Below are 24,327 nucleotides of genomic sequence, written 5' to 3' on the forward strand. Positions count from 1 at the left end.
ACAACAAGTCTCGATAAGAACGCAATTAGAATAATTTGTTAGAACGAAACCAGCTTAAGAGCACACCATGCTCGGCGAAAGGCACCAATACTCTGGAAATACCTTTTTCAATTTTTTCTTTCATTACTCGGTTCTCTGGATCCAATACACAATTCTACTAACATTCAAGCTTATTTCATTCTGTGAAACTGTTTTTAATCTTTAAGGCTCTCAAATTCTGATTCTCACTAAATACTTCTTCTTCAACCACAAAGGTTTGACTCTACTCTTCTGCACAATGTCTTCACTCGCCTAGTCTGCTTTCCTCTCTCTTCTCCCTACTCTCCTGAGTAACCTATAAAGAAAAAGCTTTAATAGTCACTACTGACAGATATAGGTGGTAATGCCAGCCAGCTCTGCTTGGGAGATTGAACTATTTTTTGTTGTAACGCTAAACCAAACAATTTCACGAGACTTCCGAAATGAATAACGAAGTATTTTATCATAATGCTTCCGTTCAACAGAGTCAACCTCTGATTGCGTCAGCCAAAACATGAACTTCCACGTGGCTCCAAAGCAAGGTCAGTAAACAAACTTAGCAATCCACTTAGAGAAGTTAGACAAGGCTGTCACAAGTCGGAAAGTCATCCCGTCAGCGTAAACGTAAATAACATCGGAATTCGAGTTGATACGTTAAATACACTCGAGACATAAACGAAAGATTAAATCGTACTAAACTGATTAACTAAATGACGAACTAATTATCAACTAGCTAAATGATTCATAACAAATTAATTTTAATAAAATGCCAGATTTTGTATTTTGTATCGCCACAAAAGTTATAAGCAGACACACGTCAGCAATTTTTCTGCATTATAGTATTATATTGAACACTTCAATCCAAATCACCTCGCAGTAATCATTACACAATACGCCGCGGCGACTTCCGCGGCCCAAAGTGTGCACTTTAATGGAATTAATACCTTGCGGTCAGAATTTTTGAGCCAAATTTTCAATTTAAACCTAATTTGATTTCGAGGGTTTCCAAAAATTATGTTGATTTTGTAGATAATAAAGGAAATGCGCGGGCGTAGGTATCCTTTATGGTGATGTTCAAAGCTCCGCCCGCACTATCTGACGATAAGTTCAAGCTATTCACCGAGTAAAACTAATTTCCTTACTTTTGCGATGTTTCTAGCTCAACAATAGACTTATATAATAAATACTTTTGCTTAAGAACTTAAGTGGCTTATCACCTTTATGCGTGCCAAGAAAAAATGCCGGTTCCCCTCTTTTTTTTTGTCTTTTTTACCCGGTGTCTGTTACAAATAGATACCAGGATTAGGAAATACTCTGACTCACGCGAAAACTATTTGCGATCAAAACAAAAAATGTTCAAATAGTCTTTGGGTGCATTTTTCACGCGTTTGGTCACAATCCAAACGACCTTTTGAACGGCAGCTGAAATCACAAGACTTGAAAACAGAGGATTTTTTTGCCTTTTTTGTTTTGATTTTTGATGGTTTATTTGTTTTTTCTCTTCAGCCACCTCACCGCTGAGTAAATGTATAGTTATTTTCGGTTTCCAAGTCTGAAGACTGCGTTTGATTAAACATCAGCTAACAATGAACATGTCGAAATTTCCGGACAGAGAAGACATCGACATGTTTTCGTCTGATAAAAATAATGAAACCAAAAAACCTACGCATTCAAATTTATAGGTAGCATTTGAAGCCAGCCTCAGCTCTCAAGGGGAAATGGATATAAATTATAAGAATAATACATATACCCGATATGTTTTTGAGGCCAACAGTGCTTTATAAGACAAATATATCTTGGTAGCTTGCAGCAGTATCTTATTAGAAGGAATGTATTAATAAGTAATCATTATATTTCCGATAATACGCACACAAATCCGCTGGGCATTTTCCATGAGGTCTTAAAGTAATGCGAAATTTAATGTGCGTAACATATCTCTGGATCCATCGATTGATTAATTGAATGATTGATTGATTGATTGAATGAATGATTGATTGACTGATCGATTGACTGACAGATTGATTGATTGATTGATTGATTGATTAAGTGAGTGAGTGAGTGAGTGAGAGAGTGAGTGAGTGAGTGAGTGGGAGAGTAGATGATGATGTGACTGCTTGGCCGTCTGACTATCATTGAAGTCAAACTAATCTTGTACTCTACTCCATGATAATCTGAGTAAGCCATGACATATCGTCACAAGAGATCGCTCTCGCTTTATCAAAGCTTATTTATAATCGAGTGACGAGGTGTAAGGTTCTTTAAAGAGAAATTAACGGAGTACATCTTACTGAAATAAAACAGGTCCTCAGAGAGTTTACAGCATATTCCATTATCGTCCACCATTTCGCTGAAAAAGTGCTCGAGTACAATTCAGGCTATTTAAAATAACTTCTTCGTGTTACTCACTTAGCCTGTTTAGTTCAGCTGTAAACTTAAATTATATCGCACTGGAAATGTCCCCCTCTCTAGTATAAAACGTGGGAACCTTATCCGTTTTATGGCACCGAGGTCAAGACAAGTAACTTGTGAATCCTTTGTTGCTTTTCATAACTGGGAAGCTAATTGCATCGGTTAACAGCCACCAACAGTGGCTGTGTTTTTTTACATTTCCATCATCATAGTTCGTTATGGTAATTAGAGTGGAGCACGCGCGCACATAAATCAATTTTATGTTATTTAACGGAAGATGCATGCGTTATTCGCATATGGCAGAACACTCTGCGCTTCCCAGCTTGAATGAAAGGACATTCTTCTCGAAACGATTGCTGGCGGAAAATTTTAAGAAGAAAAGCCTCTGAAATCGTGTAACATATAAGGCCCTGTCTGGACAATTGCGCAATAAAGAACTTTATCGGTGTTTACTTAGCCTCCTCTACTCAAGAAGGGTTGGAAAAATTTGATAAGTTATGAAAACCCGTGACGTATTTCACTCGAATTCCCACGAAGATATGTCGAGCTCACTATCATCGGGGACGCCATAGAGATGAAGTACTTCCTTCTTTTTCTTTTTCCTCGGGCTCAGAGGGATTATGATGGCCAAACACAAAATCAAACTTTGCCTTTTTTCCCCATGATTTTAACATTTGCACTTGCATTTTTTTTTTGGCGAGTGTTGTGAAAGGTCTCAGATCAAAACCGTCACGTGCACTCTCTTAAGTATCTCACAATAAGCATTTTAAGAGACATCTCGGGACGGTCATTCTCGATAAATTAGATTATTACAAATAGTGATGTCTCTGACAGTAAGGGAATTATGATGCTGAGACAAGAGATTATTGGCAGAGAAAATAGGTCCAACTACCTGTCAAGTAATAAGAACCTCGTGGAGGATATAATCTTATCAGTTTATAAAGCTTGCCGCCACATCTTCTGTATAGTTTCTCGTCGTATATGCCTGCTGCATACATCCAAAGAGTTACGCCCAAATCATTACAATGAGACGTTTTCAACAAGGAATAGGTGTGTAATACCGGCTGTTTGGTTTACAATTTGCAGTGCATATAAACTTCTGGGAACACTTTGGACATTTTTTTTTTCCAAATATAGGACTTTTTGTAAAAAATAAAGTATGTCATTTAATACTAGAGCTCTTCAATTTGAAGAAGCAAGCAGTTGTAGCAGAGTTTATAACATGGAGTCTGCATGAAAGACTTTATTTGCAAAATGTAAAAATTCACGGGAAGCCTTACATATATCATCAATTGAGTGGACAGAAGTTGAAGTGCAGGCGTAGTGGTTCATGGTCGTTTTGGATGCTTGTTTAGATAAAGCACGTTCTTTTTATCTAACACAGTCGAACCTTAACACTAATGATTTTCTATTACTTTGTTTTACACTGTGTTCTTTACATTCCATTTCCAAACTCTCAAGATCGGCTTGTTTCTTAACACAAAATCAAAACTTTGCAATTTTTGTCGAGTGTTGCGAAAGATCTGAGATGACGTCGAAACCGTTACGTGCACTCTCTTAAGTTTCTCACAATAAGCATTTTAAAGGATATCGCAGAACGGTCATTCTCGATAAAACTAGATTGATACGTGTGATGTCTCTGACAGTATGTGAAGTAAAATGTTGAGGAAATAGTTTATTGGCAGAGAAAACAGGTCCACTCTCCTGTCAGGTTTATTCCCCATCAGTTTATAAAGGTTGCCGCCACATTTTCGGTATAGTTTCTCGTTTTCTATTTGGTCGTATATGCGTGCTGCATACATCCAAAGAGTTAGACCCAAATCATTACAATGAGACGTTCTCAACAAGGAATAGGCATGATATTAAAGTATCGTGAGATTATATGGCTGTTTCATCATGGCTTTGGCAACGCGGTAAAATTCCAGTATCAGTTGGTTTCGCGTAGACCTTCGTGTCTGGTCGGGGACTGTTTCTGATAATCATCATTCCAAGAAAGGGAAGTCTGTCGTTGTTCGCAAGTTCCTTTATGAATCTAAGTGTTCACAAGAATACCGAGGGAGATGAAACATCAGGCATTTTGCTAAGGGTTTTATCGACAAAGCGCTAATAGAAAGCAGCCGTCTTGTTTTGCCTTTAAAATTTTTCTTCAATATGGCACATAAACGCATCTTCCATTAGTGGTCCGAAGGAGAGCCCATGGCAACCCTATCCACTTGCTCGTACAAATTTCCTGCAAATTGGGAAAAGGTGTTTTTTTTTTTGTGATGTTAAGGGCATATCTCGTATTTAAACCGTTGTCTTCGAACGCTTTCTCTGCTTGGATTTCGATGCTTCATCAGCCTCTGTTTTCTTCTCAACGCTGAATGAAATCCACCCTTCACTCATTTTTACGATGGAACTGAGTGATGCACACTATGTTGGCTTCACGAGCCGACACTTTCATCAACGTTGGGAGGAACACAAGCGATCAAAACCCGGCAGTCACGTAAAGGACAAACACGGAAAGGATCCCGAGACCATCGAAAGAAATTTCAAGATTCTGAAGAAATGTCAGAGCGAACTGGACTGTTTGATCTTTGAAATGCTTTTTATTCGCGAACTTGAACCAAAACTGAACAAACATAGTGATTCGATCCGTGCAAAAGTGTTAACCTTATCGATTCACTTTTAACATAGTTTCTTTCGCCTTAGCGTTTTTATCATTCTTGCCTCGATTTTCTCGTAATTTTTCTATGTAAATATTTTAGAGTTTTAGTCAGAATCCCATCAGCATTTTTATTATTGATTACATAGATAAGCACATGACAAAAATTTGATCCTTCAGCTTCAAACTGACCATATTTGGCAGCATGATAAAAATTTTATCCTTCAACTTGAAAATGACACTTTTTAACCTTAATATTTATAGTAAAATCCGTTTATATCTAGGTTATGAGATTTCGTAGATTTGGCAGAATTCCTTGTTATTCTTTACTTAGTTGGTTATTGAAGAAGTTGTCAAAGGATCGTTCATTGTGAATCGTTGATTAAAGATCGTTGCTGGTTTGAGCTAATTATAAAATAACGTAAAAATATTTTTGAGAGCAAGCGTGAAAGGGAATTCTAAATGGAGATTGTTAACATCCACAGTTGATCCTTACAACTAGTAACACTCTTGATGAAAGGGAATCAGAGACTGGTTTTGCTGTTATTCCTTACATTCAGAGTGTTACGGAACCCATCAAGAGAATTTTGAATAGCCACAGCGTTAAAGTTGCTCAAAAACCTTTTCAGACTTTGGGGCATATTTTCGCCAAATCTTAGGATTCTATTACGAAAGAACAACAAACCGACGCCATTTATTCTATCCCTTGCAAGGACTGGGACAACGAATACATCGGACGGACCAAACATCAGTTTGGTACACGTTTGAAAGAGATCAAAAACCAGTTTTCTTTTGCAAAAAGGAAAATTCAGCATTATCGGAGCACACATGCCTAACTTACCATACAATTAGGTGGGATAATTCTAAAATTATCACCACTAATCGGCGTTACCACCAGCGCCTTTGTTTGGAGGCTTGGCATATTAACTCCGCCCACGCTCCTTTACATCGTGACGATGGCGGCTTGCCTCCTGGCCCCTATTGACACCTCGTCAGAAAAAAGGCAGCTATTTAGTGATCATATAAAAAAGACCTCTTGTTGCAGCGTTTACATCACCAGTAATGAAGGCACTAGACAGGAGTGTCTTAACGTTGGGTCTATGAATTGTAACTTATTCGGTTACATTCATTAAATCTGTACACCAGAGTAGCATCAAACCATGTCTGATTGACCACCTGGTTGCCGTGTGAACTTTAATATATTTTAAACAATTTATGTTTGCAGTATAGGCTAACGTAAATGGGGTAATACACATATGCTGTCTTTCAAGTTGATCTAACTTTTGAAAAATTAACCTTTTGTTTTTGCGGGGATGTAGGAAATGAAGCACCAAGGTTTAACTCCAAGAGATATCTGTACCTAGTATGTTTTGCCTACCCACTTCAGGTCATGTAGTAATACTCTAGGGAATTACTACATTCAAATTTCTTCTTACTCACTTGATTTTTCTTCTTTCCTTTAGGTTCTGATCTGCTTTTTCTGGCACTTTCTGTGACTTATCAAATTCTACCATCAGCCCAGGCATTCCCAATAGACTGCCAAAAGAACACTGCAGTCTGTTTGGAAGAAATAATGAAGGAAGTCACCCAAGTTCGATTTGAGGTTAAAATTCTCACGGAGAACAAAACATTGGCGAGACGTAAGCATGATTCTTCTTCGTTAATGTTTGCTACTATCTTTATTAACGTTTATTCACTTCAATTCTTCCTGCAATTTTTCAAGAGTATATCAACTGTTATTCCCTTGTATTTCATCAACAGCTAAGAACTGTGTTGAGCTCTACCATTCCGGTCAAAGGATCAGCGGTGTTTATACAATCGACCCAGATGGCTCAGGCGCCTTTAATGTGTATTGTGACCAAACTACTTCTGGTGGGGGGTGGACAGTCTTCCAGAAGAGAATGGATGGCTCTGTTGATTTTAATCGCACCTGGAAAGACTACATACATGGCTTCGGTAACTTGGTCGGTGAATTTTGGCTCGGAATGGACAAGATAAATCGTCTGACACAAAACAAGACAAAGAACATGCTTCGAGTAGATCTGGGGGTAACTACTCGCCAAACTGTTCACGCTGAGTATGAATGGTTTGGAATTGGGAACGGGACTACTGACTACCGGCTGTACATCGGCAATATGACAAGTAAGTAAACCGTTTTTTAAGCATTCATCGTTTGATTTTTATATGCTACTTCCCTTTCGATGTCTAGTGCCCTATTCACACCAAAGCTAAAGAGCTGTTCTGCTAAAAACGATTTAAAGTTGGTTTCTTTAGAGAGGCTGCTTAAACTGATGTTTGCCTACTTCAAATTTATCCAATTGAAAATACAAGTTAGTGAAAACTTGAATCCAATGGAAAACTCAGTTATTCAGTTCTCTGTTACTGATTGTTAATTCAATCCCCTCCCCCAACTCCACGTAACCTGCAGATAATGGTTTCAGTCTAGCGTTTGAGTGTTTTTTTCTGTTAATTCTGCCTATACCTAGTTAAGTCCACGCTACTACGAAGACAGTTTGCTTTCGAAGCTGCTTGAGATAGAAAAATCATTGAACTCGACTTTAGCAAAATAAAATTTGAGTATTAATTATATTTCCCAATATTTTTGTCTTTCGATATCTGCCCTACTTCGTCGATTATCGAGTTTGGGGCGTCAAAAGTATTATCTTGATCCTAATATTATGGAATTTTCTTTTTTTCTTTTTAAGCAAATGCAACTGTTTCCTCTGATTCCCTCAATACTCACAAATATCTCAATTTTGGTACCTGGGATAGGGATCCTGCTAATTGTACACTGAAAAGAGGCGGAGGCTGGTGGTATGGCAGAAGTAGTAAATGTGCTGTTTCTTCGAATCTCAACGGAATTTATCCGCATTGTCGAAATGAAACCCGGGCCGGTATCCATTGGAGAAAATTAGACCCAAACAATCCCAAGGGCAACGCCCCCACATCAACTGAAATGAAAATTAGACCAGTGGATTTTTTTTAAAAACTTTCTGAAGATAAAGTGTTCACGTAAATAGTGATTTCTGCGTCTTCTGCTCGATCGACTTCGCTGTTATTGAAATTGTGATTGGCAGATTAATGTTGGAGTGGCCTTCCTTGAATTTGCATGAATTCCACCGGGGAAACATCATCGTTAACTGTTTCCTTCGTGACCAGGCATCAAGTGCAGTAATTTTTAACGGCAAGACAAAAAAGATCTGTATTTTTTCCAACGCCTTTTAATTTTAGAGGTTAAAATGTTTAGAATATACAGAATAGAAAAATGACAAAATCATGGACTCGACCATATATATCGTCGGTCAAATGCGATTTTAGAAAATAATTTTTTTTTTTCAGAAGGATTTATATCTGTAGAACGTTCTAAGCTATTAACTGGAGTTCATAAATGTTTTTACTCATCTCCACAGTTTTTACGTTTTCTGATGATATTTAAAGTTTCACAATATTATAGCTATCAATAAAACGAATTAAAATTGTGTCAAAAAATAAAAATTTAGGTATGCGAGTTTTACCGGGAGAAGAATTGAAGACTGTTATACATTATTTACGCATTTACGTCAAAAGCTCTGCGATAGTGTCGCCATGGCATCCCAATAGGTCGCAAACCTCCTATACTTGAGGATTTCCAAGCTTACAATGGTTTTTTATCTTCATATTTGCCAGTGAAGCTTCTTATGCATGATTGACAGACATCTAAGACTGTAAAGGTATCGAGGTCAGTCCACGTTCCGGCCTGGTGTAAGTTGGGAGCATAATTTTATCAAAAATTGGTAAACAACTTCACAAATTCTTTGTTTGCATATCTTGTTAATACCGAAAAATAAAACAGAACAAAGAAAACAAACAAACGAAAAACCATATATGTCCCAAACTAGGATAGATGCGAACGGAAGGATTAAAATTTGATTTCGGTATAGCAAGGAAATGTACTTACTTTTACCCTTAATTGTCTGTGCACTGCACCTGAAGAAACTACAAATCTATCAAAATGAACGATGAAAAAGTCTTAAATTTCTCTCTCAAAGTCATGGAGTAGAAAAATAGCAAATACCAAACTTGGAAAATCGTCCAAAATTTTGCTTAAATCGTTATATGGTCGGACTCTTAAAAAAAGACAGCGACAGGTTAGGTCTTTCATTCGTTTCCCTCTCAATTTAAAATCTCTAAAATATAAAGCCAATACTTCCGTTTAAAAATGCGCAGAAACACTTTGTTTCCGTTTTTTATCGACTAACTTTTTTCATTTTGAGAGAAATTAAGAGAGTTTAAGTAATCTTCGATAAATCTTAATTACCATGTTTATTGGATTTAACCTTTCGGTCGGATCGCCTTTGCGGGTTGAATTACTGCCAGAATGAAGTCGTTGAATTCCCGATCCATTACGTAAACGGGTTGCTGCCACTTTTAAGTCGCTTCAAGGCAGAATTTCTTCTTACAGCATCAACACAATATCAAGCACACAAATGTTGAGAGTAACGAGAAATATCAATAAGGCAATTATTTAATGCAGGATCCAATGTAAACTTCCCCAAAATAACACCATAATAATTGAATGGCAATTAGTAAGGATAATTTCTTATGAGATCTTAAGAGTAAAATGCCGGTAAAGGGATTATCACGGCTATCACTACACTGAAGAATCTATTGAGCATTAGAAAGGGGACCGTGAGCAAATGCAATCTTCCGTCATTAGGATTTCGAGTCCTAAACGCGCAAATAATATCAAGACTAGCTTAGGCATGGAGAGAATAGAGTAGGATAAAGTTAAATGAGATGGACTCAATCAATGTGTAATGCGAAAAAAGAAGATTAAGATGACGAATAATAAGATTTGCGAATAATAAGATTTGCGAATAATAAGATTTGACCCTGGTAAAGCGCACGTGTGTTAGTTATAAGACTCGTAGATTCTCCAAAAGGTTATCTGCAGTTTCTCAAGCTTTTAAGATGATGTTCTTCTGTGACTGACACAGGTATTTATAGAAAAAAGAGCTTCGAGTCGAACCTATGACCCTCCGAAAAATACTTCAGATGCTGTACCACTGAGCCATTGGAGACTCGTGGCAGGCTGAGCCGATTATCTTTGTCCATGGAGACAAACTTCATCTATACTTCTAGGATAGGAATATCGACATGTGATGCTATTGCACAATAGTGATGTAAATAAAGACGTTCAATTTTAATCCTAGTAATTTGTTTTTTGTCTTGTTTTCTCGTTGTCTCTTTGATTGTTCTTTCACGACTCAAACATGATACGACAAAATTTAATAAAGAAGGCATGACGTCTCAATCAAAAACACACCTATCGGCCAATGAGAGCGCGCGTACTAACTTAAATGTTTCCTCTATAAGTTATTTAGGCGGGTATCCTGACGCTTTTGTCTTTACCGTTAGCATCCGAGTTTCCGTGTGTCAATCTAATTTCTGATCTTTCGCAATGTCCGCTGGGTGAGCATGAAATATATTATTTCGGAATACCTCTCAATACCACCCAAAGGAAGAGAGAAAGAAACAAAAAACAAAAAAAATTCCAAAAATTTTAATTTTGCAAATTTTTCAAAGTAAAATTGTCTGATTAACATTTTCTATGTTTTTCGTGAGGAACTCTGGCTATGGCTATGAACTCGAGAGAAAACTAACTCACCGGAACTCCTAAATTAATTCTTGTTCCGATATTGAAAAAATTCATCTATGTGTTAGTGCAGTTTTGCCACAGGCTAGGATAAAGTGGCGACTAAGCAACGAGGAGATAAATGAACCTTTTAAAATCTTTAGTACGTCATTGTGCGGAAACTGTGCTTGACAGGTCCCCGTACATGCCCGTGAGGGGATAGAGGGTGGGGTAAGTACTTCTTAGTCCCATTTTCACGGCTGGATTTACTATAATAGGCCTGCATTCTTTAATGGAGTTACTACAATGGGGTCGCACATTTTTCGAGATTTTGGGGGTGAGAAAAGTCTCATATATAGGGATTTAAAAATGGGAAGATTTACAGTCAAAATTTGTCACTGTATTTTGCGCTGTTGATTAACAATCGGTTTGCATTAGAAGTATGCCATTCCCCTCCGCCGCCCACGCGGGCTGCGAGGTCACGTTTCAAGAGGTCAATAAAAGAAACAGATGACGTGCTTTTGAAACAACGTTCTACAGATGGACAAACAAAGAAATTGATAATTTCGCATGTGTCTTACATTCTTTGGTGTAAAATACTCATCTAAACTTTTGTTTGTCATTGACAGGAACTTAATTGGGTTTTGTTTTCGTGTTGTAACAGTCTTCGAAAGCACGCACGCACGCACGCCAGAAACAGATAAGGATTCGAAGATCAGTGGATGGATAGGACCATTAGGCTTGCAAAAGAAAGCACAAAGAGTTTAATAGACTGGGAATGTTTTGAATCAAACAAAGTTTCTATTGGGGTCAAAGAAGAGAGAAAGACAAGGGACTTAAATCCGGTCGGATTATAGTATTCCGTTTACTAACGCAATAACGTTTCCTCATCAAGGCGCGACTATGATGGTTAAAAGCCAAAAGGTCGAATTTTCTGAGAGTCACATTTCAAGCATTTCAGCAGTCAACATTCCTTGGTCACAGAAACGTTGTTCGGGCTTCCCTTAAGTAATCACATCAAATGTCGCAAGAAACAAACACACCCTGTAAAAGTTTTGCATTGTATTATTTGGCCTTCTCTTACACATCCTTGTAAGTTTCTAGCAAACCAGTTCTTGCTCTTAGATCCATTTAGAGCAGATTATCTGCAAATATTTACATCTGCATCCCTTGCGAAAACGTTTTAAAACATGGGAATAAAAAGATTAGTATTGGACTGTATTTGCCTGGTTTTGCAAAGAGGGTAATGCTTGTGCAAATTCATGTCGTTATTAAAAATTTGTAGTATCTGCAAAGGTGAAGGAAACAAAGAGCACAATGTCACGTTTATATCACGTGTGCACAGAAAAGCCACAAGAACAGGCAAATCAGTGCGTCAACACCAATTTATATCCCTAAATTTTCAACATGTTTGCTTACTTTGCAACCCGAGTGAATCCAAATTTTCGTGTAGTGTATTTCACCTTTTTTTTTTTTCTGTCCTAAACGCAGAAATATCTACTCAATAAGATTCCAAGGCAATGAGATCAGGTTTTTGTTTATTTTTCCTCTCAAAAACACGAAGCCAGTGATTTGTTTATAAATGCACAGACGCAGTTTGTTTGGACAATCTTTTTGTTCAACTTCGTTACGTTTGAAAGAAATTAAGACAAATTAGTAAATCCTCCGGACGTGTCCACTGACATGTTTTACTGGATTTAATCTTTAGGTATTTTCCCTTCAGGGTTTGAATTTCCGCAAGAATAAAGATGTCCAGTTTCCGATGCACTATAAATATGGAATGGAGCCACCCACATGTCACTTCGAGCACTATTAAGAGGATCTCAAAGAGGTTCTTGTAATGGCTTTGCAGCTAAAAATTTTTTTACGGTTAAAATTTTGGCCAATTTACGGTTAACGGTTAATTTCTTTCCTTCGTTCTTAAAAGAGCAATTTTTACGATTAGCCATTTTTTTAAGACCAATTGTTAAAATTCAACTTTTAGGCGTAATGGCCATTTTTTCTTGCCGTCTAACGGCATGATTCCTTTAACTCCCATAAGTGACCAACACAGAATTTCTGCTCGCAATATCAATACTACATCAAACAGAAAGGTGATGAGAATAAAGAAAAATACCAATCAGGGGATTATAAGTTGATCCAATTCCATACAACATTCTGCAAAATAAAACTATAAGAATCGTATGGCAGACACCAAGAAGAATTGATATTGAGATCTTAGCACTGGAAGGGTTAAGGGTCGTTCACGCGGCTAGCACTGTACTGAAGAATCTATTTAACTATTGGCAAAGATGAAGCTTTCTGCATGTGGTACATTGTCATAATGTTTAACATGATAGCGGTGTGACCAAGGGAACTACTGAAGACACACTTAACAATAAGAGCTGATTGAAGCTCTCTCAAGTCAGAAAGAGAGGATAATTGCAGCAGAGAGTTTGCACAAAACGACCCGTTTATCGTGATTACTATAGACAAGAACTTTGCTACAATTATCAGAAAAGTTAATATCGTATTTTGCCATTTCCATATGGATTTTCACCAAAGCAAAGCTAGTATTCATGATAACTCCCCGTTTCATTGGTTCATAGAGTTTGTTTTAAAAATTTAAGATATTTGGTTCTCTCTTGTTACCACTCGTGAGCGAATTTTCGGGCTGAATTAAGATGCTCATCAAAGTTTTGAGCTTTTTTATGGTGTAGACTTAAACACTTTTAACCCCCTGAGAAAAGGTAACAAGATATTTTTCAGGCAATAAACAGAACAACATATTTTTGGTAAATCAAGAAATTAATCCAAACTGAACACCAGCAATTTTGAAATTAAGCACCTTTGCTTTAATCACCTCGCGCGTGGTCATTATAGCTAGATACGACACCATCCTCGATCCATTAGAGCGAGAGAATCTCTATCATAATAATCTCCTGAGCATTGGAATTCGTAATCCTCGTCTTTATTAACAATGTTATCCTCATCTTTGATTACAAACTGTTCACAAATAGTATGAGCCTTACCAGCAGGATTCCACCGCTAAAACTGCTATTAAATTCCAACGATGATTCAACTGATTAACGTACGATTAAAAACATTTCTCTCAAAGACATTTTATCAACTTATTATCCATTGCCTAATTAGCATGTCTATTAACTGACGAAGGGCTAACGCTCGAAACGTCAGCTTTGAAACTCTCTACGGTAGTCAATTTACCTTATCAACTCAGTTGATGATACTGTATTACCCTGCTATACTCTCCCGCTGACGCAGTACCACACTTTCTTCAGAAACTTACCCCCTTTATCGATTGAAGACATTTCTCTTCAAAATATTTCTCTCAATCGAACTAAATAATACAGATTTATATTTACCCATATTAAAAACAACAACAACAACAACAAGATTAAAAATAAGAAATATCACATCACAAACAGGTAGAATAATTTTTTTTCAAGCTGTACGAGCTTTTAACTTCCCAGGTCTAGTGACAATATTTCTGGTATTCTGTAATTTCATTAAATTCATGATTAAGTCAATTTTGAACGATAGTCAAGATTTCACCAGTCTTAATTGGCGTTCACTGTACCCAAAAATAGCTTTCGTGCGTGTAAAAGGATATCCCATGTTTAGTTTGTTGCAAAACACTGGAATTTACAATTTTACTATCTATCTTAAAGTTTATGAGTTTTTAGAAGAGACTGAAGATATTTTTAGTTGCAGGGACAGTAAAATGAGGGAAAAGCTGGATACTTGCTCTCCACCTGTAAAACCGATAAGCATCTAAAGTTGTCACAGTGAGTAACTAAACAAAGATTTTTGTTGAGTTAGAAATACGATCAAACAAGATAGGATAGTGTTAATTCGTTAGAATGAAAAAGCTAACAGACACATTGAATATCACATTTGTGGCGTCGGTAAACGTGCTGAGTTTCCGTGGATATTATCTGAGATATAATGATTACTGATACATGTTTATCTTCTGATATCTTTTGATACAACCGTCTCAGAAATATCTGTCTTAAAATTTATTTTTGACCCAAGAAAAATATATTTAGTATGTTATCCAAATTGAATGACACATTTGTGGCGTCAGTGAGCGTGTTAATGAATTAATGCCAAGAAGAATCTCTTAAGCGCACTTAAATCCAGTGTTATCTTTCGAAGCAAGGTTAGTTATATTTGTAAGTGCGTATTTGTACTTGAAGTGGTCAATTATGACAGAATTTTGGAATTTTCTATCGTTTTCTCAGTATATAAAACCCCTTCTATGTAAAACCTGCATTTAGTGAGCCTCCTCTATTCTTCGTACTGGCCGCTTTTAAAATATAGCCGGGTTCGACTATCTATAATTCCCTATGCTCAGTGTTGGTGAAAATAGTTTTTCATTTTCAATTTCCTCTCATACGCTCTTCATTCAGACCACCGGCTCGCATGTAAAAGGGAAGACAGTCACATGTTTTAGCGAAAAAATTGATGATGGACTTACTGAAAGAATAGCTGACTGACTTATCGAACGATTGGTTTACTAATTGGTGCGGCAAGTGATTCCTTCGCCTCTGGTTTTCAGAACTTAAGTTTTTGCCCCGTACCCCAAACTAAAATATATTACCTAAAAAACTTGACCAATTTCCTTTTGATCCAAAATAGTTCCAGGGGAGTCGGAAAATTTCTTGAACCAGATAAGAATCTTTTGTGACTGACATCGAATGAACGAAAAAGGAGGAGTCTTTCGCCACGCTCGGAGGTGATAAGCCACTTGAGTTCTTTAGCAAAAATATGCTAGTGAGTTAGAAACATCCCGAACCTAGGTTAAAAATAGTTTAACTTATCAATGGATAACACAGTTTCACTGCTCTTGTTTATTGGAATAAATGTATCAGAATGTATTCCTCAATTTAACCTGATTTGCTTTGCAATTTCATTTCTTTTTATGCATCTGATGAGGGGAAATCTTTTTTTCCTGAGGGTCAATGGTTTACTATAAAATTACTAACCTCAACATTCTAGCCAACAAGAAAAACTGTAATTCTGTTTTGCTTCATAGCTCTGAGGATTAACTGACATTTTTCCCTTTAATCTTGAATTCCATCGGTAACGTATCTCAAATTCTTACTCTTCACCATACGCAGTTGCCACGAACTTGCTCTTGGGGAGCAATGATGTACTTCGCAACTACTACGAGGCTCGACATTTTAAACAATAGGAAAAATCATATTTTCATTTTGTTTCATAGCTCCGAAGATTAGGTAGCTAAATATTAATAGTTATTCATGCAACTGATAAAATGAAATTTATCACTTTTAGGCCTCAGATGTGATAGACAATGATACTCTAAAATATCTATAAATATCATCATTTAACCTTATTTCGTGGCTCCTAAGCCGGACTACATGAAAATTAGTCCTAATAATTTCAGATTCCGGTATATGAAAAATTATTGCCATTTTCACCATTAAATAATAAATCCCATAACTGAAGTTGAAACCAACAACAAATTCTGCCTGAACGCTCTACGAAATTCTCACGAACTCGCACGTCCTCAAACAAAGGTCGGCTATAAAAAAAATTGTTATTTTCCCGTTAGGTATATCATATATCCTGCCGAAAAAACACAAGTTTCCCTTGCTTGCGTTTAAGAGTGAAAACTTTACGGTAAAATCGGAAGGTATATTTTGTGCAATTTTCAGCGTGTTTGAAAACTTTCTGAACATGACTTTCCAAGGATTCGCTGAAACAGTATTCAATTTAACGGGTTACTTATGACGGTGATTCTCGAAAAAATTACTACAATTAGTATTGTCTCTGGCGATAACCACGACTTGACGAGGCATTGATGTATAGAACATGTGCGCACGCAGCTCTGTCAGCTACTTATAATTCGGCAGAAGGTTGAGTCCAATTAGTATTAACAAAACAACTGATACGTATACATGCGTTAAAAATTTTGTAATTTCAAAATAATTTAATGTAATTTCACTATTTGTGACAGTATACTTAACTAAAAATAATAATAAAACAACTAATATCTAACTGAAACCTGTAAAAGAAATTTTCTCGCTTTTAACTTTCCACAACTAACGACAGAATTTCTGGTGTTTTGCTATTTATTTTCATGTATTCCACCATGAACGAGGGTCAGGGCTTGGCGCCCATTGTGCCCGAAATAACTTTAAGCGTGTCTGAGAAGATCTCCTCTTTCAGATTGCAGTCGGATGTGCTGGGATTTCATTACAACTATTTTACTATTTATCCTTCAAGCTTTACAAGTTTCCAGGAGAGCCTATTGTTGGACCTGAAATAACTGTTTGTGGTAGGGACAGTAAGATACGAGAAGAGTTCACCGTTTTCTCTCCACGCGCAAAACTGATAGGCCACTTGCGTTCGTTGAGTGAAATGCTAAATAAGGGTCAAGTGTAAGATGGTGCTAATCCGTTAAACTGATAAACAAAACAGAGGTATCGAATATCACATTTGTGGCCTCGGAGCACGTTCTGGATTTCACTGAGTGTAAAAATTTATAAAATATAATGATTTCTGATACAATGCTGCGGCAAGGTATAGATTTGAACAAGATAAGATATCTACCATCGGCCCATGAATGGTCTCATGGAACTGTCCAGGTCTCTATCCAAATATATTTCAAGAAGTATATATAGATATGCAAATGAAATTTATGCAGGAAACTGACCTAGAAGTACAGCGCTCTGGAGAACGGAACTCCGCCGCAAATCTACTCACTAGAGTATTTATAGAACACTCAGGAATTGGGTAGCGATTGTATATCGAGTTATAGATGCACGCGCGAGAGAAGGGTAAGAGTTGATGAGAGTTGCTCGATGCGCAGCTGAGAGTAAACTGAGCTTCTTGAGAGTTCTCCAAACTTCCCAAGTGTATTAATAACTCGATATAAGTACAGTTAAAGCATGAACCAATTATTTTAGAACAAAGCAAGTAAACAATAGTTTTACTCGGAAAAAAAAAATTAAAACTGTGTCGGGTTTACCAAGTAATCATGTTCTACTCGAAAACTATGAAAAGGCAGAAACGACCAAGTTATATTTCGAGACCAAATATATATTCAAAGAACTGAAATTTTTCTTCTCTGGAGCGAAAGATGAATGAAATTTTCTATGCGAGACTACGTAGTAGATTCAGCATGCTTGAATCGTCGTTTACTCGAATTCACGACCAGAAAATTGCATAGATTTGTGTTGAAAGTTTTTAAAATTCTGAAATTATATGGTTTTGAAATTAAAATATTGTACTTTGACAATAATTTTGAAATCCAGCAGCTGAAAATGATATTAACTGTTCGAAAAACGACGCAACATATTCAGTTAAGCTAGTGATCCCTTTTGCTGAACCCTTTTGAGTCTTGTCGACCACTACGCTCCTCAAGTTTTGTTGAAACATCCGGCACCCCATTAGATAAGTTTGAGCCTTTTAACAACTGTCCAGTTTTTTTTCACTTTAAAAACTTCGGAGAAAAGGAAAGGGGAGATTTCTCAACATTTATGATGATAATTTTGATGATTTTGAACCATGACTGCGATTAAATCAAGCTACAAATCATCACACGATTGTAGTGAGCCAATGCAGCGAGCATGTGCACCCTTACACAATTACGACGATACTCAGTCTCGCAGATTTCTTCATCTACAGAACGAATATCATTTCCTTTTTTTGTCCTTCAACATCCAATACCATATTTTTTGATACTACCGACAAGTTTGAAAAAAAACCCTTATAGTATATTCCTGACTACTTGGCACTAAGTGCATTGAAGAGCGTACTCGTCCCCGCGCATTTGGCAATGTGATTTGGACTGAGGTATTCTTTCTAATACAATATTGATGCAAACTGCTGACGCGTGCTTGTCTAATACTATGGTGACCCATAAAATATTAGGTATGTTATTTTGATTATTCTAATTCCGTCCTTATCACAATAATGAAACGGTTTGGAGACACAAAATGATCCAAAAGACACAAATGCTTCAATAGACACAGATGATATGACAGACATAAATGATCTAACAGACAAACATGATTCAATAAACACAAATACTTCAAAAGACACAAATGATCCAACAGACACGAACGCTTCAATAGACACATATGACTTAACATACTCAAATGATCTCATAGACATAACTGATCCAAGAGACACCAGCGCTTTAATTGACGCAAACGCTTGAATAGACACAAACGATCCAATAGACACAAATGATTCAGAGACACAAATGACGCCATGGGCAGAAATGATCCAAGAGACATGAATGATTCAACTAGCAAAAATAATCCAAATGATAGAAATGAAATGATAGATAACCCAGTTGCCCCAAAAAGCCGTCTGCCTTCAGAAACATGGACCTCTTGATTTACTTTGTGGAAGTTTCCAATACCCTTTGAAAATAACGAATTCGTAACTAAAACATGAATAATGAATTCCGATTTCTTCATCGTCAATTAAAACTCTCTGTTAAATCGGATTCGAAATTTAGAAAAAGCTGTCTATTTAGATCATACGCGATGCACTCTTTAAAACGCCACGAAAACGGTTACAACATACTAGAAAATCGGGGGAAAACATTTCAGAAAACGGAATGTTAATCAGTGTAATGCTTGTGCCGGAAAACTGGTGTCGTATACCAAGTTTTCACCTCATTAGCCGCTTCAAGAAAAAAAACTAAACAAACACCGAGGTAAACCACGCTGGATAACCAATGCAAAAATGTTAGGAAAACAAAGTGTAGAAATGAGTTTTTCCATGCCCCGAGAAACATGCCGAGAACGTAATTTTTTTTCTCGTGAGAAAGAAGAATTTTTTTTCCGTGTAGAAATTGGTGATAAGGCTTCCGAAGGCAATTAAAAAAGGCTTTGGACGCGTTGAAAACAGTACCAACGTATTATCATCGTTTGTCTCAGATGTAGTCACCAGCGATATCACTTCCTTGTAGCGAAACATAACCCTACGAAACCACCTATCGTAAAATTTAAGAAAAATCTCTACTCTCTTATCAAGGATGAGATAGCTTTCCAGTGCTCTTACAACCAACATTAAAAAGACGTAAGTCGTAAGGGAAAACGTTTGAAAAGTGTGTCTAGGATTGTGGTGATTCTGGATCATAGATTTAAAATAGATAAAATGGATGTGTGCAATTTTTTTACACCGTGTTGGTGAAAATGGGTTCTCCATTACAAATATTTTCATGTGTTCCATATAGGGACCTCAAGTTCAGAAATAAAGGGTAAACGCACCACACGATTTGGAAAAAAAAATGGTAAATAACAATTGATTAATCGATTAATTAGTGAATGTGGTTGTTAAACCTCTGTTTTTCAGCGGTCTTCTGCATCTTCTCTGCCCGCCAAATTACGAGAATGCCACAATACAGCTGCAAGGTAATTATCTTCCTCTATACCAAAGCTGACAGTCAAATTAAATTTCTTTCGAAACACGTCATCGATAACGTGAGTAAGTCACGGGATTGAGGAGGAAAAATTCAATAAATGTCGCTTGCGGAAATAATTTTATCCAAACGATTTTAAAAGTTGTAGCCACCGTAACTGTATGAGTTAGATAGTGATTTCATTGACAGATGAAAACTGATGAGAAGAGCTTAGGAAGGATTAGAGGCTACGGAAAATTGCCAACACCTTCTTATCTTATCTTTTCCTTTTACTTAAGGCACAAAGTTGCTTATAGACTTCCTTAACTTCATTTCGTTTCTTTCATAAATGGCGCGAAATGGTAGCTAAACCGTTTGCCCACATAACAGTGAAAATATATGCGTATTCAGGCAACATTCTCTGAAATTTTGACCATGCTGTTCCAAGGACTCCTTTTATAAAACCTGGTAACTGAGAAATAGCAACCATTTTGGTTGAAAGAATCTGTTTGTTTCGTCTGCATTCCGGAGTGCATGATTAAGGAACGGAATTAGGATTATAAAAAAGCCATTAAGCTCTCATGAAGTGTCAAATATCAGAGGATATAAAACATCTATATAGCTACTGTTTATAAACATAAGTCCAATATAATAAATTACTGAATTCCATTTGAGTTGCTTTGCAATACTCATTGTTAAACATCTATCTCACGAAGGAAAATCTATCATATCAATAAACAAAGATGGGTCCGGAAGAGACTTCATCAAACACTCTTTTAAATCTTGTTTAGGCAGAAAAAATTGAAACTAAGATATTTCTAGAAGACCAGCTGAATTCTGAACACTAGCTGTCACGATAATGTAGTCGTCAATCATGTCACATTTCAGTGATATGGTTGACGACTACGTGCAAGTTGTTGCCAACTATGAATAAGACTGACCAAAGACGAGCCAAAACTAGAAATTTCCTGTTACGAAACCATTGTAGATTCTCGATATTGTTAGCTGCCTTAGTTCTATTTTAAGGGGTAACAGAATTTTTAACCCCTGGAACGGCCTTAGCCAATAGGATTTGTCTACTTTTTGTTTTCTGTGGCCATATTTAGCAGACAAATTCGAACGGACTTTTATTAGTTCTTGAACAGAGCACGAAGGAGGCGGGCGGTTAGGGTAAATAAGTAAGTCAAGTAAGTGAGCTCAGCAGTATGTAAGGTCCTAGTACTTTTGGGAAAAACTTTCCCACTGTACTTTTTCCATAGAGTTTCTTAATGTTCTTTCCTATCTTTAACATAAAATCGGTTTTATCTTTTTGCAGCCTTTATGAATAACACTGCAAACAACACCCGACGAATCAAAATGAGGGACAATCGACAAGGTATAGGTACGTAATACTGTTCGATATGCAAGTCACAGTTTTGAGCAACTTACTTGATTATATCCTATTCTTCTTTTTTCCAAATATGGAATTTTTCGTTTTGAAGCTATTGAAAATGAAGAGGCTAACGTTTGCACCTCCTTTTAACCGATGGGGTTTGTACTATACAGTATACAGTATTTATAGAGCGCTAATTCCCAGTGGTCCAAAAGCGCTTATTGTATGCGACTCCTATTATATAGCAAACACCAACAACTCTCAAAACCCAGTCAGTGTGCTCGATCACAGGGAACAATAGTCGAACTCCAAAGGTTTTGAAATCTTTCAGTCGTGGTGTGATAAATGAAGTAAAGTCAGTTATCTGAAACAGTCGATCATTCACGCTCGTGGTAGCCTATAACTTTCTTTTGCAACGAGCCCTGAACAATTTCACTTAAAAAACTCGATCGCCTTGTTCAATAGTTGACTGAATTGAATCTCTTGGATTATGCAGATGCAGTTTTGAGTTCGTTTCTACCTCGGAAATGCCAAAATTGACAACTATCGTTCTTTTTTAAAAATTGCGAGCGGGTTAAAATAGCGCAGGGGAGCTCTTGCAAGCTTCTTGTTTGTAGGTGTTTCAATTTCTTGTCCAACTATTGTTTGGACAATCATATATTGGAATGAAATGACTGATAAAATAATTTAAAAATAGCAAATGCTTTATGGGATTAAAAGATAGCACTCGTCTTTTAAAAGAACGCAAAAGAAGGAATTTCGTGATATCATAAGTTGGATAACTTATAATAATAATAATCCCCTGTAAGAAACGGGTTTTTGAGATTTAAAGTCTGGTTTTTTACTTCATGCTTTGTCGCAAAATCCGAGCTCGGATATCAAAAACTAAATCCAGATTTCCCAATCAAAAGAACCCCATAATTTCTTTCCGTTTGTTGTCAGAAATTCATTCGGAAATGTGACTGTATAACATATCTTAGATGAAGTGACCTCATAACGCTCGATGACTTCTTCTCTACAGGTTCTGCTCTACTGTTTCTGGCATTTTTTTTTACTTTTCAAATTCTACCATCAATGCGTGCATTGCCAATAGATTGCCAAAAGAACACTGCAGTTTGCCTGGAAGAAATAATGAAGGAACTCACCCAAGTTCGATTTGAGGTTAACATTCTCTTAAAGAACAGAACATCGTTGAGATGTAAGTAAGATATCCTTCGTTTACTCGTATTTATCATTCAATCTTTTCTAAATCGTTACTTATATTACGGGAGACTAATTCTGCAGAATGATGAATCCAATTTATGTTTCAAAGGAGTAACTTTGCAATTCTAAAATATACAGTTTTCTCTTCGTAGTTCTTATCCTTTGCAATACTCTTTTAAAAAGCAATGTAGCTAAACATGGAAAGGAAAAAAGGAAAAGGATAACACTTTGAAATGCTTGCAGTAACTTCCTCAGAAAGAAGCAACAAACAGTCTATTAGAATAAGAAACAGTTTATTGTTCGGTTTGGAGTCGATTCGGGAGGGAGGAACCGAGGAATGAAGGTGTTCGTTCCAGAATGTGTACGACAGTATTGTCTCTGTGTGTTTGACAAACGTGAATAATATATATATATATATATTTTTTTTTTTTAATTCTTTTTATTTTTTATTTTTTTTTTTATGTCCGTTCTATTTTTGTCGTTTATCGTCGTTTTTATCCTCATTAATTTGCTTTATACGTAATCAAAATTAACGAGAGTTGGAGGCGAAAGTTAATAAGTGCGTGTCAACTATTTTACGATCATATTGTAGATGAAAAATCGCCTAATTTTTCTCGTCGTTTGTGTCTGAGATCCATGATTATGGCACTATAAGTATATAGTTGCAGCACCCGAACACTTGCACCTTCAGAATAAATATAAGGAGATTCTGTGCAACAGTTATCGAATGCTACTATTGAAATGATATTCCTATATCAGTGCGGGAGAAGCCCACTAGAAAACATTTTTTAAAGAGCAGTTTTTATGTATTACTTTTCTTAGTATTTATTAACGTCTTCCTTTCACTATGTACTATTGGTATATTTGTTGTTAAAAGTGTGATTCCTATTCCCTCTCATATATCAATCGCTTTTGTTCTATTGTATGAAAAAAAATGTTATTTGGCGTAAAGGTCATCTAATTAGCTTGCTTTATTATACCTATCTCCAATTTTCTCTATTTTGTTGTAATTAATCAAAGGTTGTGATTGTTGAAGTGAAGGGAAGAATGATACAAAAATAATACAGATTATAATGAGTCGATCAAGTAGCACTTCTTTCGCTTATAATCAGTGTTCGTCTACAAAGTACGTTAATAAACTTTCATGTTCATACCATTTAATTTTACACGACAAATAAGATAAAAGATCTACGAAAAATGTAGGTTCCGTCTTTTTCTTTCCAAGATATAAATTTTTTATACATTTTTCGTTAGGTGCAAATCTATATCCACCCTCGTTTTAGACATTCTCGCGCCATCGGACGCCTTTATTTTATCTTCAATAGCTAAGAACTGCGCTGAGCTGTACAAATCTGGTCAAAGGGTCAGCGGTGTTTACACAATCGACCCGGATGGTTCAGGCGCCTTTAATGTATACTGTGACCAAACTACAACCGGTGGGGGATGGACGGTGATCCAGAAGAGGATGGATGGCTCTGTCGATTTTAACCGCAGCTGGGATGATTACAAGCATGGCTTCGGTAACTTTGTCGGTGAATTTTAGCTCGGACTGGACAAGATAAACCGTCTGACACGAAACAAGACAAAGAACAAGCTTCGAGTAGATCTAGGAGTAAAAACTGGCAAAACTGTGCACTCTGAGTATGGCTGGTTTGGAATTGGGACCGAGACAGCTATGTACTGGC

At 36.7% G+C, this 24,327-nt stretch overlaps 1 protein-coding gene across 2 annotated transcripts; it reads left to right on the forward strand.

Moving 5' to 3' along the window:
- Positions 1-507: 507 nt before the first annotated feature.
- On the forward strand, positions 508-8,391 carry LOC131799934 (angiopoietin-related protein 7-like). 2 transcript variants are annotated; one of them, XM_066159710.1, is made up of 4 exons: positions 508-560; positions 6,535-6,711; positions 6,833-7,213; positions 7,777-8,391. In XM_066159710.1, exons 1-4 carry the CDS (start codon positions 533-535, stop codon positions 8,055-8,057), a joined length of 867 nt encoding a protein of 288 aa, XP_066015807.1. In that variant the 5' UTR covers positions 508-532; the 3' UTR covers positions 8,058-8,391. The 2 variants fall into 2 exon arrangements, with proteins under 2 accessions (XP_066015807.1, XP_066015808.1); XM_066159711.1 differs by lacking the exon at positions 508-560 and adding an exon at positions 3,378-3,477.
- Positions 8,392-24,327: the final 15,936 nt, after the last annotated feature.

The sequence above is a fragment of the Pocillopora verrucosa genome, chromosome 12 (genome assembly GCF_036669915.1).
Source record: "Pocillopora verrucosa isolate sample1 chromosome 12, ASM3666991v2, whole genome shotgun sequence".
Taxonomy (NCBI): domain Eukaryota; kingdom Metazoa; phylum Cnidaria; class Anthozoa; order Scleractinia; family Pocilloporidae; genus Pocillopora; species Pocillopora verrucosa.